The sequence below is a fragment of the Podarcis filfolensis genome (genome assembly GCF_964270895.1).
Source record: "Podarcis filfolensis genome assembly, chromosome: 9".
Lineage (NCBI taxonomy): Eukaryota > Metazoa > Chordata > Lepidosauria > Squamata > Lacertidae > Podarcis > Podarcis filfolensis.
The window spans coordinates 39,408,309-39,426,572 of NC_139610.1; the positions used below are offsets into that span (position 1 = coordinate 39,408,309).

An 18,264-nucleotide genomic window follows, 5' to 3' on the forward strand; every position below is an offset into this window, starting at 1 on the left:
CAACTATGGGCAATCATCCTCAAAAGAAGCTCAACAACTTTGGGCAATCATCCCCAGAAAAAGTTCAACAACTCTGGGCCATCTCCCCCCATTTTCTTAAATTTGAGTCCCCTAAAATAAGGGGCGTCTTATACACCGGGGGGAGTGTTATACACGAAGAAATACAGTACATAAATAGTGGGGACAGGGGAAGGGTGCAGAATCTGTAGTTTTTCAGGTAGTGGAAATCCTAAAATAAAGTTTACATTGTGTGCAAGACTTCTTCTTCTCACATATGCAAGGATGTGCTGACGGTGCATTGGTTTTGTGTTATATCATGGTTTATTTAGGGGTTACTGATAACTGCTTTGCGCAGGAAGTATACTTACTAGGACATACAAAATGTAAAATAAAAATAACATTTGAATAAACTCTGGACACAGTCTGATTACATTTATAGCAAGGCAGAGTATTTTAACATTTTGTAACCTATGCTACTTAAGAATAGGGTATAAATTAGTTTTGAAGAAACAGTTTTTAAGAAACAAGAAAATGCAATTTTTTCACAGTTGTGATTTCTAGGATCAGAAAGTTTCAAGGAGACCTAAATTTAAACAATTAGCAAAGGAAACTTGACCTTTTAAATCTGTATTCTTAACATGTCATCTTAATGAAAATATTTTTGTGTTTAAATGGGAGGGAACGGTTCCCAAACTAAATTGTAAGGCTGTGTATTCATCTGTAATGCAGTGTACGCACCAAACTTATAAGCAGGGTGTGTGTGTGTGTGTGTGTGTGTGTGTGTGTGTGAGAGAGAGAGAGAGAGAGAGAGAGAGAGAAGAATGAGTGAGCAAGCAAGCGAGTGGCTTCATTTTTCCACACAATGATCTCAGATACTGCAGCTACAGCTGCAGCCTCTTCCTTTTTTGCCCACCCAATATCCTGCGTTGTATTATAGCCTAAGACAATTGTACTGGCCACCAATTCAGAATTACTAAACTTTACATTTTCTTGCCTTTGTTTATACTGGACCATATTTTGTGTGGCACTTAGTGGAGTGCTTTCCACTGTATAGACCAGGGCTAGGCAACCTAAGGCCCAGGGGCTGGATGCAGCCCAATTGCCTTCTCAATCCGGCCTGCGGACGGTCTGGGAATCAGGGTGTTTTTACATGAGTAGAATGTGTGCTTTTATTTAAAATGCATCTCTGGGTTATTTGTGGGGCATAGGAATTCGTTCCATTCCCCCCACCGCAAAAAAAATAAACAGTGGTACCTTGGGTTAAGAACTTAATTCGTTCTAGAGGTCTGTTCTTAACCTGAAACTGTTCTTAACCTGAGGTACCACTTTAGCTAATGGGGTCTCCTGCTGCTGCTGCGCCACCGGAGCACAATTTCTGTTCTCATCCTGAAGTAAAGTTCTTAACCCGAGGTACTATTTCTGGGTTAGTGGAGTCTGTAACCTGAAGCGTATGTAACCTGAAGCGTATGTAACCTGAGGTACCACTGTACTCCGGACCACCACATGGTTTGAAGGACGGTGGACCGGCCCACAGCTGAAAAAGTTTGCTCACCCCTGGTATAGACTGCAGACAGTAACATGGCCTTATAATCTCCTCTCCAGTCTTGTGATAGTATTGGAACAGTATGCTGAGTAAAACATCCTGCACTGTATACTGTATATTTCTTCTCTGTATGGTGTCAAATGCACTAAATACTGCCCCCCTTTTTTCTTTTGCAATAGCCGAGCAAGTTTACTTTGTGCTAATATTGAATTGGGGAAAGGATAATTAGTAACCATTGCTTTGCTTGTTTATATACTAAACAAATATTGGTTATTCTGCTCATGATGGGCTCTTTTTAATCCTTAAACATTGCAGCTACTGTTTTCCCTTTAGGCCTGATGATCCCTTTTCAAATGCTTGGGGTTTAAAGTGTGTCTATGACTGAGAAGTGCGCATCAAAGGCTCATCACCAGTTACTCATCACCACTACTTCAGACCTTCCCATATTCAGTGCAAATGTCCAAAGGGTTTTTAAGCATGTTGCAGTGAATGTGCTTAGAATTCCTCTTCATAGCTTTGCAATGAAATAAAGAATCCCTGAAGTGCAGTTGGTATGGGGTGGGAAATATATTGTAGGTTGCAGGGTGCATGTTCACCCCACCCTCATTTTGCAGCCTACATGTCATGCATTTGCCACCCCCCAACACTTGAAAATGACTTTTTACCTTGTAAAGGAGGTCAAACAATATAAAAACAAACAATAAGTTCCAACCAAAATAATTTCAATCCCCAAATGTTCTTTTGAGAAGCCATGTAACCAATGACTATAACCAATATATAGAGAGGCAGATTTTTAAAATATATCTCCTCATCAATTCATTCTGGGGAAGCTGTGGAAATGTGGCTTGGATTGTGACAGATCTTGAAATTTACTCTGGACTAGGCAGAAGTCATCATGGTCAAACTGTTCTAGATTAGGGCTGTACATCCCCTAGGAGGATCATATTCACAGCTTGACAGTGTTTCTTGATGGCCAATGGAACTTTTACTCAGCATTAGCCGTGCCTGTACTTGGAGGGTGTAGATAAGGACCATGGTCACAGATCCCTTAATTACATCTAGATTGGATTCTGTAACACATTAAAGGGGCCGATCCATGAATATTGTTCGAAAATGTCAGCTGATTCAAAATGCTGTTGTGAGTTCTGACTATTGCCAAATTTGGGGGCCATGTTATTTCCTCATTGTACCAGCTGCATTGACAACTAGTTCTTAATTTAATGTGCTGTTGTTACTTTTAAAGCTCTAAATGGTTTAGGATCCCAGTAGCTAAAGGACTGCTTCCCAATGTATAAATTTGCCCAATACTTTGGATTGTCTTTTAGTGAGACTTTCCCTTTTATGGTTACACAGTGCAAAATATATTGAGCAGCACAGTCTACATCACCTTACTTTTCTTTTTAATTTGGGGAAAATGTGCATTGAGTTCTGAGCCATCTAGTATTGTTTGTATGCAAATGTCTTAAACACTAGGCAATTAAAATATGTATTGTACCTTTTTTTTAAAAGAATACAAGGCAAAATGTTTCCTTCTTCTCTAGTTAGCTATGGACAACATAATCTAATTATATCTATAAATATGTTTTTTTCTTTATTCCTTGCAAAGCATTTGGATGACAAATGCATGGAAGTTAAACAAATGTGCGATAACCAACTTGACTATTTGGTAAATAGCAGGTGACTGGCTTCATACAAAAACACATTTGCAGATTACACAATTATCTACAGAAAAGTTCTGGTAAATGTTGGTAAATGTAAAAGAATGAAAGCTAGCAAAAGTAGCATGTCTGAACAGCTTGTCACCCACAAAATGAAATGCAACCCACCAGCTATATATGGCTGTCACCAGGGGAACCTCCAGTTATTACTTCATGGCTGGCAGGGGGATTATCAATCACTTGGCAGGCCACAGTGCACAGCCAGCTAACTTTATTTGGCTTGGTGGGTCACAGTTTGTGCAGGCCTAGAGTTGGTGGGCCACAGTTTGTCAGTGTTTCGAGTACCTTGTTAAGGGCCTATCCAAAGCATACTTGTGGTGATCAGTTGCTATGTTTCTCCTGCATTTCATTTCATTCCATTCTGTCTTTCTTATACTCATTTGTGTGTGGGACCTTCAGAACATTGGTGTGAGAGAAAACACACACTATGGAAGTGTGTAGATTGGTGTAGCCCTACTAAGTGCAGGTGTTATGGTCCTTCCCAATTATTTTATTGTATGCCGTTTGTTGCCGTGTAGCTTACACAAAATTAGAATTCTTGCACAAATGGTTTGTCAAAGCCTGACAAGTTGGAGTATATTCAGTGGCACCTCCATCACAATGGAGCACAGGATGATAAAACAGTCATTAAAAACAAGCCATTCTCTGTATCCCTCTTAGAAAGAACATTGGGGAAAATGTTATTGTAAGCTTCATCATTTGAGAAAACAAAACAAGGAAACCTTTTTGTTATTTAAAAATTCATAAAACTGCCATTCATTCAATGTAGACAGTGGCTGAAAAAAACACTTTAAACTTTTGTACCTTGAGGTTGTTGTTTTTTTAATGAACAGATATCTTTCCCATTTAAATATTGAGGAAGATCTGAGTGTGAATTTTCAATTAAGTGGTTTGTCTACCTTCGCCAGTTATTTCATTCAAGCATCTCATGTGGCAGGTCTTTTTGAAGGTCATCCTCTTTCAGTAAAATCATATTAGCTGGTCTTGAACATTGGGTTTTATCCAGTTGTGCACTAGCAAGGTTCTAGAGGTATAACAGGAGTTCTGTTTGCGTGTCAAGACCCTGAAGCCAACCCCCCATTAGAATAAAGAAATTCACACAGACACAGATTTTTTTGTTAAGTTTATTGGGCAAATTTTGGCCACAGCTTTATTGATTACAGGAAATGTGAGTGGTATTGGCTTAGGCACTGGCAAAAGACTATATCAGACTCCTTCCCCCTTTGCAGCAAGTCTGTAAGGGTAAACCACCCAAAGGGGAGCTGCTTCGGGGGAACCCGCCTGCATCTCCCCCGGTGTTCCCAGAGGCCTGACATGGCCCTAGCCCCTCAAGCGGACTTTGGACAGGATCCAGGCCCCAGATTTCTTTAACAGAATACCCTTGGACAATGGAAGGGCAGGCGATGGCCGACCTCCCCTTCCCCACTCAACAATAAGCCAATGCCTAACCACCAAACCTTACAAAGCTGTGACGATTGCTAAGATTTAGGCGAAAACCAAGTGGCCAGTGCCAATTTGCCAAATGGAAAAATTCCTACCTGGTCCCCGTCCCAAGACGGGCAACCAACCCAAAGTCCAAAGCAAGGCCAGAGGACACCTAAATTAAAGGGAGGGTGGGCGGGTGTTCAGCAGCGCGAAGCAGGTGCTTGGCGCACGTCGCCCTGCCGCTTTTATACTCCCCCCAATCACTCCACTCAAATTGATTGGGTGATAGCCCTGGGTAATCGTGGTGCCACCCTGTCGTGAGGGTAATGGCTCCACCCATGCCAGGATGGGGGGACTGGGTTGAGGGCCTGCCCACAACCAGGACCATCTATTAAAATGATCTCACTTCCTCTTCTCCCCCTGGAGCTGATTTTGAGGTTGCATGGGAGGCTGGAGGGGACAGGAGAGGAAGAGGAAGGCTTGTGGCTTGCATGGAAGCTTGTTGCACCAGGCAGAGCTGCGGGGTTGGATATGGCTCACAAACTTTAATAGGCTTTGGTAAAACAGTATTGTTTCTGCTGAATATAAATTTTGATCATGACAGTTGTTATCTTGAGGAAATGTCCACTGTTTGCTTTCAGCCTTTGTTACTTCCAAGTTTGATTATTGCCATTCATTTCTAGGGGCCGTATTGCTATATTTTCTTTTTGTCTATTATTATGTTCCTAATGAAATGTTGAGAAACCTCTATGAGTAGGCCTGTAAATTGATGTGGTGTACTAACAAATAGCTTCCATATATTCCTAGAGTGAAATGAACAGTAGGGAAACTAAAATAAGCAATACAGTACAGGTTTTTTTTTTTTTTGCTATGTGACTTTCATGTTACACAGAGTTTAAATTTAGAGTTATGTAACTTGAACTGCCTTTCTAGTAGATGTCATACAGTGATGGATTTCTGATTTTGAAAATATGTCACAACCATAAATCAGTAGTTTGCGAAGATTGCGCTAGCAAGCTATTAAAGAACATGGCGGTATTTACTATAGGTAAATGCAAATTTTTAAAGGACCTCTGTATCATAGTTTAAGTGATTTATTGGCTTTCAGAGCTCATGTATGAATCAGTGATGTAATGGATTTTGGAAATCTCATTTCCTATAGGAAGGCACATACTTTGCATATGACTTTAGGCAAGAATTTTACCTTGATGTACTTACGTCTGGATTAAACTAAGGTTACGAATTTGGTTATTTTGTGAGAGTGGGTTTTATATGTAGGGTGGTTCAATGTGGAAATTTGAATAGAAGGATAATGGATATGTTTAATATAACAACTTAACGTAGGATATTAAAATTACATCAAATTTAAGTACCTTTTACTTCAGTCTCTGTAGTTGACTTGAAGCCTAAGACACGAGAACAGAAGGTTGCTGCTGCAACACGGTTTCCTGTTGCAGTCTCCTGCACCTTCTGAAAAACTCCTCTTAAAGATTGGGTGACCTTTGGGAACCACGTGATAAGAGGGCACAGCTTTCCACTCATGCAATAGCACCGTTTTTTGGATCCAATTTCCAGAAGGACAGACATGGTCAATCTGTTGCAGCAAATTCAACGAAGAGTCTTAAGGTACCTTCAAAGACATGCCATAAGCTTTTATGAATGAGAGTTGGCTTCATCAGATATGTTTAAAATAAATGTGACTATTGTGTTGTTTCAGACTTAACACTAAACCAAGATTTGACACTACATAAATGAATCTGTGTCTTACGCTCCCTTCTCTTGCCCACTAGTCTCACATACCCTGCTTTCCCCTCTTCATTTTGATTTTAACAAACCATGCATAGGCTGCTGTTATATCTGAAGTGGGCAAACCATGGTTTGGGCAAACCCTAGGGTGTCTGAAAGCTAGAGTTGCCCTGTTTATTGGTGATGGGGAGAATTTTGGTTGTTTCTATGGTTTGTTATTCTGTTATCCCTGTGCTTTCTGTGTAAGATGATGGGGGAGGAGAAAGAAAACCGGGAGGAGAAATCAGAGTACAATAGGTAGAAGAAAGCACAATGTGCAGACTTCAATAATTTGTGTACAGCCAGACCATACTTTGTATTTAAGACTGAGCCAGCTGGTATGAAAATTAACTTTCATTAATATCAGCTAGGTTGTTCCTTTTCTTTCTTTCTTTTAACTAGAGATTCTGCAGCTTGCAGTGATTGCCTTATATCTTGGATTAGGAAAGTTAAGATTGGCCAGCAGTCACAGATGTTAGTATTTATCATAGTGTATGCACCTTTTATGGTCTGAAACATTTGTATCTTCCAGCATTTAAACCTGACATGAAAAACCCAATGAGCCTCAGGCATGTCTTGTCTTGCAGTTTACATAACTATGATCTGGGTAGCAATACATAATTTTTTAATGCCAGCCAGTCACTTGCTGTTTCATTCTAGTTTCAAGGTGAAATTTGACTGTGTGCATTATGCATACTTGTGTGAAAAGTAATATAGAAAGTTGTATTTGGAAAACATTTATGTATATTAAATTCTTTATTACCATTAAGGAAAAGTTTACGGTGTATAACATAGTACCTCTGCAGTGTTTTAAAATGTAGGGTGTTTTTTATACAACTTGTGTTGTGGGTTTCTGTTCGCCTCTGTGTATATTATTGAACTTTGTGTGCATTTTTTAAAAAGAAAGTTTCAATTTTTTTTTATGTCTCCATGCCTCAGTCTGGGTAACTAAAGGAACCTAAATTGGTATCTTCAAACAATGTAAATGACATTGTTATTTACTGTTATTTCAGAGTAAGCACACCAATTCTCATAATAGTTTATTTCAGTGGGGTTTTCTTCTAGACCAGTGTACTTAGAACAGTTGTACCTTCCTTCAGCTCATACCTTAAATATATCAAATAAATATGTCTTAGATTGATTGGAGTTTACTTTCAGACAGGTTTTTGTTTGTAAGGTTCCTCAAATTAATGTCACATTATCACAGTAGCTGTCATTAATTTAAAATCCTGTGACTGATATTATTGAACAGTTTATTGAATTAATAAACTGTTAATTAATAATGTAGATAGATATTGGTTCCTAGCTCTTAACTTGCCTAATTTTGCCTAACCATTATTTTGGTATATAATGATATTAGGTGTAAAGAAATCTCCCTGGAAACTAGAGATTTTGGAGAGGGTGGAATTGGGGCTGAGATCCATAATCTACAAATGTAAACTACAAAAGGTTGTCATTGCTTCTTGAATTCATGCAGGTATTGATATATTTATGACTTATTTAAATTTACGAAAGCCAAGGCAAATATTAAAATGAAATGTAAAACTTATGAAGATGTATTTGAATGCTTCAAATGTGTTGCTTTAAAATCACTGCTGTATGCTTACACATTATACCACAATCTAGAGAGCGAAAATATTATGCCACCCTGTGGGTTGTTATAAAGATTGTTTATGAAGTTGAGCCTAAGACTTAAAATACATTGAATCGGGGAGTTCTGAAAAATGAACTGCATGACACGGGAGACCAAATCATGCTAAAGTGCAGGGAAAGACTATACATCAGTTCAAAGGCTACATTATTCAAAAAAATACAACCATAAAAAAGGTAATAAGATTACATCCTCACACTTCATGGCTAGTAAGGTGCATTAGGCTGCTCAGATATTCATAACTTACTGTGACATTTCGCGAGATTACATTTTGCTCTGCACAGCCATTACTGCTGCTCGGATAATAACTAGCCAGCGTACGGACCAGGATTACGATCCCTGTCTTTGGCAACAAATTTGTGTCTTGAAGGTTGATCAGTCTCAAATTGCCATTAGAAAGGGTTAATATGACATACTGTATAGGTGTGCACTTACGTGCATCTATAATATTTTTGCATATTAACAGTATATCAAATTCACTACAAATTGCATGTAACTGTTTCCCATATTTTCTTAAAGTAATTTCATAAAACACTTAAATGAGGGAGATTTAAGTCTAGTGTCTGTTCCTAGGAGTGTTCTACTTCTAACGCTGCTGAATTATTTGTGTTTTGCAGATTAGATAGGAAAACTAATTTGTCAACTTCTTGGATGGGTAGTTACTGACAATAGTACATGTAGCCAAAAGTGAAAGATGGGTAGTAGAGAATTGAGGTGAAGGTGAGGTCATTTTAGTTAACAGCAGAATGTATGGCCTGTAAAGTGTTGGCATGGTAGTTGATGGTCACTTAAAACCAAATACATTAACTCATAGAAATGAACTTTAAGAAGCTAGTGAGCCAGGGATTTTTTTCCTAACAACTTTGCACTGTGCTTGACATTGGCAGAAAAGCTGGATAATTCCATCGTTGGTTCATAAGCATAAAATCATACATGGCTTCCTTAAATTTTTTGCTTTCAAAATGTTGGCAGTTCTTTGCATGAGTCTGCCTTTCTACTGAGCCCAAGTACTTGACTGTTGCTGTTGCATGCATAAAACCATAAGGGTAGGTTTTCTAGCCAGAAAACAAGCATTACTTTATCACTTGTGACACGGCAGCAATATGTCAGTCAGGAGTTGCCCTCTGATCCGGGCACTACAATGGGAGGTAGTGAAAGTAGTCCTTTAGTTTTACTGCAACCCCTCCTAGGATTTATAGGTAAAAAAATAGCTTTAAATTGTGCCTGGACGCTGTTACACGATGTGTGTCTGTTGACCATCGCTGCTAGGAACCTTCACTATCAGCAGATTTCAAACACACCCCTAGGACTGACCCTCTCACCACTAGGCCAAAAGGTCTAGCCGGCCACATTCCAATTCCATTCACTTGTTTGACATTCACCACTGCTGCTAATGGAGGCGGAAGAAAGTTATCACCTGCTACAAGTTGTTACCTGTGCCATTCTTCCTTCATTTCATTAATGAAATAAGAGTGAAAGAGGAGAAATATTTAAAGTGTTATTTTTATATTTATTTATTTATTTATTTATTTATTTATTTATTTATTCATTCATTCATTCATTCATTCATTCTTTTCCATTATACGTGTATTCTGTTTAGGAATCTCAGATACACTCACTATAGCTTTCTAATCTTGAGGTGCGTGACATCGTTGCTGATTTATGTTAAGAATGCTGAAAAATGTGCTTCCCAACATGTATATCTCTAACACTTCAGATCTTGAGTAATGAGTGGGAGCTGCTGGGATTCAGGGAAAAGCCAGGAAGAGTGACTGTTTTGGCAAATCTTATATCTGAATGAATATATTTTTAATGAAAAAATCCTATCTGATTAGTTTCTGTTTAGTAATAGATCTCTGCTGCTAACCCTCATATACCCAAGGGGTGTCATTCACTGAATTAAATACAGCTCTTGTGTGATAAACCCTGTCATCAGACGAGCTGGCAGGTGACATTGCAGGCTGGGTATTATGAGGCACTACTCCTGATGATCTGTTGAAGAAGCCACCAAGTGCTATGTAAAAGAACATAGCTAAGCTAGCCGGGAGTATAGATACACGGGCAGCAGTAGACTAGAGTCAGTACAATGGGGCAGTGAGAGCAGGAGAAGAGCAATGTGTATAGGATTGTTGTATGTTTACTTGTCAGTAGAGTCCCACTCAGATAAGTGTGCATAGGATTGCAGCCTTAGTCATGTTAGTCCCCTTAAAATAAGTGCAATGATCATTTTCCTATCCAATTCAATGGAACTTAAGTTTGGAGTAGCAACTGGGGAGTCATCTGTCAGCTTAACCACAATATACAGCAACAAAACCAGGAATTTGTGATCTTTCTAACTAATGCCTCATTTCATACAAAAATGTGGTACTATTCTGAATTCCTAAACATTTAAAAAAGTAATCTGTTAATGCCAATGCACATCAAGTCCATCATTATTATATCCAACTCTGAAGGTATAGTACAGTGTTTTTAACCTGGTTTCAGTGGTGAGAGAAAAGACATTACAGGTGCACCAGGCATCTATCTAGGCAGATGGGCAGCAGTCTACAAATGGATGAATATACCCAGAATACAAGTTTAACAGAGCCAGGTCTACCCACAAATGATAGTCCTATTATCTGATGCCAGTTAGATTTGTTTGTTTGTAGCATTCACTCTCTCACCCTGAAAATTCCTGTGGACACCTGTGGTAACCTACCGGTCATGTGTCAAAAGGAATGTTTCTAAAATTGCTCCTTGGAAAACAGTATTTGGGATCATATTTCTTACTCCGACATTGGCTTCCGATATACATTGATCATATACACTGATGCCTGTTGCTAGATGGTTAACGTAAAACGATGGAAACACATGCGAATGTAAGACCCATTGGACTCAATGAGTTGGATTCAAAACTAAGTGCATGTAATAGGGGGATTCCTGAAAACTGGGCAGAAGCAACTTCTTCAAGCAGGAGCTTCACTCATGGAAGGTGCCATGCCCAGTTTTTTGTGGGGGGTGCTCACCTCATGTAGTAGAGCCCCTATCCCTCAGTGGAGCATTCTTGTGGACCTGGGGAATGCTGCCATAGGGACGAGGGTTGGCTAGCTTCCACCCACCCCATTATGTCCATATAATTCTGGATTCCACCCAGTAACACTTATTTCTAACTCGGCCTGCACTTATTTGATTGTGCAATCTAAAGTTTCTATTGGTGTCTGCTCATATCCTTACTGTGTATCCCCCAAAGAAGGAATGCTGCTATTGTATGTTGTAAATCTTTTAAACATATAATTCTGGAGATAGAGAAAATCACTAATGTCTATTCTTTTCAAATTGAAGCTTGTAGGAGGTCACTTTGATCTGGAAATGAACTTTATTATACAAGATGGAGAGAGTATTACTTGCATGGTGGACTTGTTGGATAAATGTGATGTCACTTGCCAGGCTGAGGTATGGAGCATGTTTACAGCCATCTTGAAGAAAAGTATACGAAATCTCCAAATTTGCACAGAAGTGGGTCTTGTTGAGCACGTGCTCCAGAGGATTGATAAAGCTGACAATATGATTGCAGGTATGAATTTCCAGTCAGCCTAAAACTGGAACTAACTGTGGTAGTGTCTTTAATTGACATAGAATCCTTTTTATAACATTTTTTGCTGGTAAAATAAAAAGTTGGGTATTAATCTAAATCTAATAATTTGCTTTTCTTAGATCTCCTAGTTGATATGCTGGGAGTATTAGCAAGCTACAGTGTGACAGTTCGGGAGTTAAAGCTGTACTTCAGCAAACTTCAGGGAGACAAGGGAAAATGGGTAAGTAGAACACTCCGCATTAGCCAAAAAAGAGAGAAAAGATGTTTATTTCACTAAAACTGATTTCATTGACTTCATACATTGATTTCATACATAAGGTTAATGAAAAGATTTGAACTTAGATGGAAGGCTGTAACCAGGCCAGTGTGTGGTTGTGTGACCTGTACCTCTTTGGAATTTTGTTGTTGTTGTTAATTGAATATGCGGTTTAACATGTTCACTCAAGCGCCATAATCCCTGGAAATGACAGCTCTTAAGGGCCCATACCCTTAACAGACATGTTATTTAGGCAACATTTGTATGCCATGGTATGGTGTCCTATCATATGGTTGGTCCACTACCTTGGTGCTGGATGGCAGAGGGATGGGCATAAGTCTCATATTCTGCATTGTAAGAACTCAACTGGCAACCAGTACCATCCACTCAGAATGATGGTTCTAGACATCCAAGGCAAATAGGATTTATGACATAATTTATGTATGATAGCATTATTGTGATGTGCAAGTCAGCAGAAGTGTTGTCTAAAGTTCATAGTTAATGTTCAATCGTTTTGCTGAATTTTATATTCAAATACTAAATACATGAGAAATCGTTCTTTAAATAGCCACCACATGCTGGAAAGCTGTTGTCTGTGTTAAAGCACATGCCCCAGAAGTATGGTCCTGATGCCTTCTTCAATTTTCCAGGAAAAAGTGCTGCAGTAAGTAGTTCTTTCCCCTATGTTTCTTTTTTGCTTTTAATTTATGTGTTTGGGTTGTTTTTTCTACATGCTTTCGTTAGGCTCCTTTAATTCTAAGCACACTCAAATACAAGGCAGTAAAAATAGCACAAATCTTTTCTCTTTCAACCTGCCCTCCTTCCACTCCAAGGTTTTAGAAACTTGAACATACACACATGTACATGAATGTTAAATTTTAAATGTTCTTGATAAACATTTTATTGCTCAAGTATTTGTTTCTCTATGATAGTGGTTTGCTAATACCATACTACTATAAGGGCTGCTGTCCATTAACTAATGAAAACTCAGTTTATTGTATTGAACTGTTTTAAATATAATGGCTTATAAGAACCTCATGGGTGGTTTGCCTAATTAAATGAACTTCATTTCAAGCCCTAGTCTCAGTAAGCAATACTTTGAAAACGCTTTGATGGGAATATTGCAACCATTGTTGTAGCTTTTTAAAATATTTTCAGAATGAGATTATTGTATGGTACTGTACTGTACTGTACTGGGGTGTGTGTGTGTGTGTTGCCTTTGCTGTTTCTTTGTGCTTCTTGATAACTTGACCAAGATAACTCTGCTTTGATGAGCAATATTTTCCTGGCCAAATTCCCAGGGAAGCTGCCACTTAACTCCAGGTGTTCTTAAAAAGAGTGCGCTTTGTACTAGGTGCATCTTACACTTATTAGAGTAAGTGGCTTCTGTAGATAGTTTGCCAAGTTGCTATGGTGGTTCTTCGCTCCTGCCACGATTTGATAATAGGTAGATCTTCAGTGCCTTTCAAAAGGCCTGGAATATGGTAGTCTGGAGGTCAAATGTTAATGAATTCCGGAACCATGGTATGTTTTATGCTGGTCCCTAAATTACTTCATGGCTTTTAAATCACAACAAAAAAACTTATTAAAAAGTAAAAATAAAAATTGTACAATAGTTATTTTTATCCTTATGGACTGGCTTGGGGAACTTTGTGTATCACATTGAAATAAAGGAATAACAATATAAAAGCATTGTAATATGTATTGAACTGCAACATACAGATATTTTCTAATGTTTGATAGGTGTATAAATAAAACATAAAAACTGATCTTACTAAAGATGAAATATATTAAGGAATAGTGTTTAGGTTAAAATGTTTTGCCCTCATGTTCTTCAAAGAATGTTTTCCTTATACAAGTGAGTGGGTTACTGATATATCCTTTCTAGAAGATTTATGGCATTGTGTTTGGGCAGGAATATCGCAGAGTTTAGCAATGTAATGCAAAGTCTGCTGACATTCAGGTTCTTTGATGTTTGTGTTCATTTGTATCGATAATGACGTCAGCATCTTTAAACCACAGAGTTACAGAAATCTTTCAGAAAACTATTTTTTGATTTGAAGATTTATCCTTGCAGCTTCCCCCTTAATAAAGGCAAATGCCTTCATGTCTGTGCTATCTTTCAGGCTATTAAAAAAAAAAGCACTTCTATTTGCAGCAAGTGTTGCCATCACTTGGGACAAAAGGGGACTTCTAGTTCTAGGATTAGGTATCATATGTAATAATTGTGACTATTTTAAAGATATTTTTTTTCATGTGGAAGAGCCCAAAGATATTTTTTGTCTCACTATGATTTAAATGTGAAGAAGCAAACTTTGGTACCAATACCGTCACATCTAAAATTGTATACACTTTTCCTTTGCATGCTTTCGGATTCTACAAATCAAATGACTTGCTCTGAAGTACCTCACTGCTTTATATAAACTTGTTTTTTTTCTAGGCTATTGCCTTACCTCCTATAGCCAAATGGCCCTACCAGAATGGATTTACTTTTCATACTTGGTTAAGAATGGATCCTGTAAATAATATCAATGTAGACAAGGATAAGCCTTACTTATATTGGTATGTATGCATTCTTATGTCTTCTGAAATTTGTTTCATCTATGTCTACTTTTAAAGAGTGCTCTCACCAACTACCTGTGAATAAATGTTGAATTTAACCATTTTTAAATAAATCGTTTCAGTTTTCGAACAAGCAAAGGACTCGGGTATTCTGCTCACTTCGTTGGGGGTTGTTTGGTTGTGACCTCAATTAAATCAAAAGGAAAAGGCTTCCAGCACTGTGTGAAATTTGATTTCAAGCCACAAAAGGTGAGTTCAGCTGTGTTGTCCTGCAAATGCCCATTAAATGCATGCCATTAGACATTAGGTTTAAGTCTCTGCTCTATGGGAATTAATGGCCATTGGCTCTGGTGGTGTTATGATAATATTTGTTGTCATCTGAATGTTCTGAAATTTGACTCTGAGGAGAGAAAAGAGAAGATTCTGGCATATGAGTTTAGTTTACAGTTAAAGGAAAGAAAAGGTCTCTAAATATGGTATAAAAATGATGTTTAAAAGTAATAATCTGAAAACAGTCCTGGTTTTCTGTTACCTTTTCAGTGTGCTTTACTTTTTCATATGGCAACCTTGCTGTGTTCTTTTTATGCAGAATATTCAAGTTGAAAGGAATTTGCAGCTTTACCACACTGTTGATTAATTCTGAAGTTTTCTAATTAGGCAGGTTCTTAAGTTTGAAGGGGTTTACCTCCTTGTAAATATCAACTGTTACCACAGCACAGCTAGATACACTGGTGAAACTATTCAGGGAAAGAGTATAAGAGCAGTGCCCACAAAAAATGAATCAGTTTTGGATGTGTTGGTTTGGTTTATGGTCATTATATTTTAAGCATTTTGGCGGCAATATTGCTGCTTATTCTAATGAGGATGGCCATATGTCCGACTTTACAGAGGACAGTATTCTATTCTCTGTAGTTGGGAGGCCAGTCTTCTGTTTGAGGGCTGTACCATCCAAACCTGATTCAAGATAAGGAACCTTAAAAAGAGAGATTAGGGGCTGTGACATTGTCCAATGCTTTGCAGACTGAACAGTCACCTGATGCCTTCTAAATTAAATGTAATGGCTTTAGGGGTTGCTTGTGTGTAAATAGCCGCCGCTCTGGGCTAGGTTGGCTGGTTAAACCATTTCTCGCTGGACAGCCATCCACTCCGTGGCTGTTCAGTCGCTGGCAGAATCCGTCAGTGGGCATTTCTTAAACCTTTTCCAACGTAAGAGTAGTTTGACGCCCAGTCTCCTCCTACTCTCCCTGCGCGGAAGTCTTCTGCGCAGGGAGGGCGTGGGTAGCGGAGTATCTGTGCTCTCCCCGCTGGTGTCCAGTGAAGAGTCCCGGAGCCTGCTCTCTGCTTCCCCCATTGGCCCCCCTCTATCCCTGGTGTAGCGCTGATTTTCTTCCCCAACAGGAGACTTGCCTCTCTCCCTGCTTGGCCCCTCTCCAGCATCGTTGTGGGGCCTCGCCTCCTCCTCTAGTTCCGATGGCAGTTCCCTGACATTAAATTACAGCAATTATTTAAAATTGACACACACATATAAATTACCATATGCAAACTTTGTGTCTTCTTTTGTCCCCCTTGTTTGGGAAGTGTGTGTGATGCCAATTCTCTCTATATTTTTCTAACTAACGCACAATTTTCAACAGGTGGAAAAAAAAACTTCTTTAAATTTAGTTTAACTCTTCTAAATTTCTTATGTAGTGGTACATGGTTACTATAGTGCATATCTATAACCGTTGGAAGAACAGTGAACTCAGATGTTATGTGAATGGGGAACTTGCATCTTATGGAGAGATAACATGGTTTGTCAATACCAGTGACGTAAGTAACTTGCTACACCAAAAGGTGTCCCTCTCTTTCTTTTTGATGCTTAATTTGAAGTAGAATGTATAAATGGGAATTAAAAAAATAAATCCCTCGCATAGGGTTCTGCAAAGTGCCAACACTTGGATAATTAGCAGGTCTTGTAAAGTCCAATGCAATACCCAACGATCAGATGATCAGTACTTTGAGAGCTGTGTCTTTGCCCTCAGAGTTTTATTTTAAATTGTGTGAGCATGTATTAGTCACATGATATCAAATGTGGTGGGTCACCAGGAGCAGTGTGTCCCATTTCACCGCATGAGGCAAAACAGGAAGTACCATTCTGCCCTGCTGCTGCTGATTCCTGCTCCACTGCTGCCACTGCCATCATTGGCACGGAAATTGGCGAGATTTTGCCCAAAATTGGCACTGATGCCAGTGGAAGTGGCAGGAAAGGCAGGGTGTCCACAGGGGCACCCCAGCTAATGGCTGAGCTGGTACTGTTGGTGACCCTCATATGTCATCCTTAGCCCTCCAAAGGTAGAGGAAGTTAGTTACTGCCCACTGGCCAGAATCAGTTCTCCACCCCTATTCTGCCAGTTCTTGATATCTCCAGTTTTGACTACATCAGTCTGCCTAGTGCTTTAATCTGCCTTCAGTGATCTTGCGTATGAGCACTAAGTTATCTCCCCTAAATAAACACCTCTTCCATCGTTTACTTTTGTCTGGTCCAAGTCACTGAAGTGAATTACCACATTTATTCAGCCATAAATATGTATTGAAGTTGTAGGAATGATATGCTGTTTCATAATATGCAGGCAAAAGCAGGTAAAATTGTGGTTGCATGACACAAAGTTCATGCGTACATCCTGGAAATATGAAAGATTGCCCTGGATATTTTAAGAATTGCTACAGTGTATTTTGTGTCTAAAATGATAAAAAAAGTCAGTATAGTCTGTTACAAATGGCAGCAGCTCTTTAAAACCTTAGGCAGAGGTCTTTCCTGTTAAGTTGATATAATTTTAAATAAAAATGCCAGGGATTGAAACTTGGACCTCTCATATACAAAGCATATGCTCTACACTGGAATCAAACTTACCCATCACATTGTACGTAATAGTCAAATGTGAAGAGGGATGGAGAATTAACCATGATCAAATGTAATTTTGCAAGCTATATCTTATAGCCCAAATGAATTAGATCATAGATGTGCACATGAGCACAGGGGACTTTTTCGTTGACTTCTGTGTCAGTTGGGTTTCCACGTGCACACTTCATATAACCTACATGATGTTGATGAGATTGGGTACATCCCTTCTCTGCCACAGTGTCTGGTGTTCATGTATGTGCATCAAAGCCATACATCATATTGAAACTTGGATGCATGTTCTTACCTTCCAAAAGAGAACTATGCTAACATAGATCCCATTTATATTATTCCTTAATATTTTGTTTTCTTTCCTAGACATTTGATAAATGTTTCCTGGGTTCTTCAGAAACAGCAGATGCCAATCGAGTGTTTTGTGGCCAGATGACAGCTGTCTATCTTTTCAGTGAGGCTCTCAATGCTGCTCAGATTTTTGCTATTTATCAGCTTGGTCTTGGATACAAGGTATTTATTGTCTCAATATAGTCTCAATACAATCTTATTGTATTCCAGTGTTTCTGCTTTCAGCAAAGAGCTAATACAGACACTTTAGTTTGTAATGCATTTTCCTTAAAAAGTATTAAACTCTCCTATGAAAGTTATGTGTGGGTTGTCAAATATCTTGTTTTGCATTTGTGCAAACCACCTGCAGAGCTATCAAGCTAAACTGCAAAACAGAAATAACTTTTTACATCCAAACCACTATTATAAATATAAGCAAATAAGTTTTTATTCATGATTGTGGCTAAAGATACTGTACCAGTCTTCTTTTCTGTTACAAAATAAGAAAAGCAAAAACTTTAATGCTTTAA

At 38.7% G+C, this 18,264-nt stretch overlaps 1 protein-coding gene across 4 annotated transcripts in view; it reads left to right on the forward strand.

Moving 5' to 3' along the window:
* Positions 1 to 18,264, forward strand: part of LRBA (LPS responsive beige-like anchor protein) — a 354,335-nt gene that overhangs the window by 23,058 nt on the left and 313,013 nt on the right. For all 4 annotated transcript variants that reach the window (XM_083630908.1, XM_083630910.1, XM_083630909.1 and 1 more), the window contains exons 3-9: positions 11,444 to 11,675; positions 11,816 to 11,916; positions 12,521 to 12,616; positions 14,393 to 14,514; positions 14,637 to 14,763; positions 16,204 to 16,323; positions 17,771 to 17,917. In XM_083630908.1, the coding sequence (XP_083487034.1) occupies positions 11,444 to 11,675; positions 11,816 to 11,916; positions 12,521 to 12,616; positions 14,393 to 14,514; positions 14,637 to 14,763; positions 16,204 to 16,323; positions 17,771 to 17,917 (945 nt within the window). The remainder of the gene's footprint in view (positions 1 to 11,443; positions 11,676 to 11,815; positions 11,917 to 12,520; positions 12,617 to 14,392; positions 14,515 to 14,636; positions 14,764 to 16,203; positions 16,324 to 17,770; positions 17,918 to 18,264) is intronic.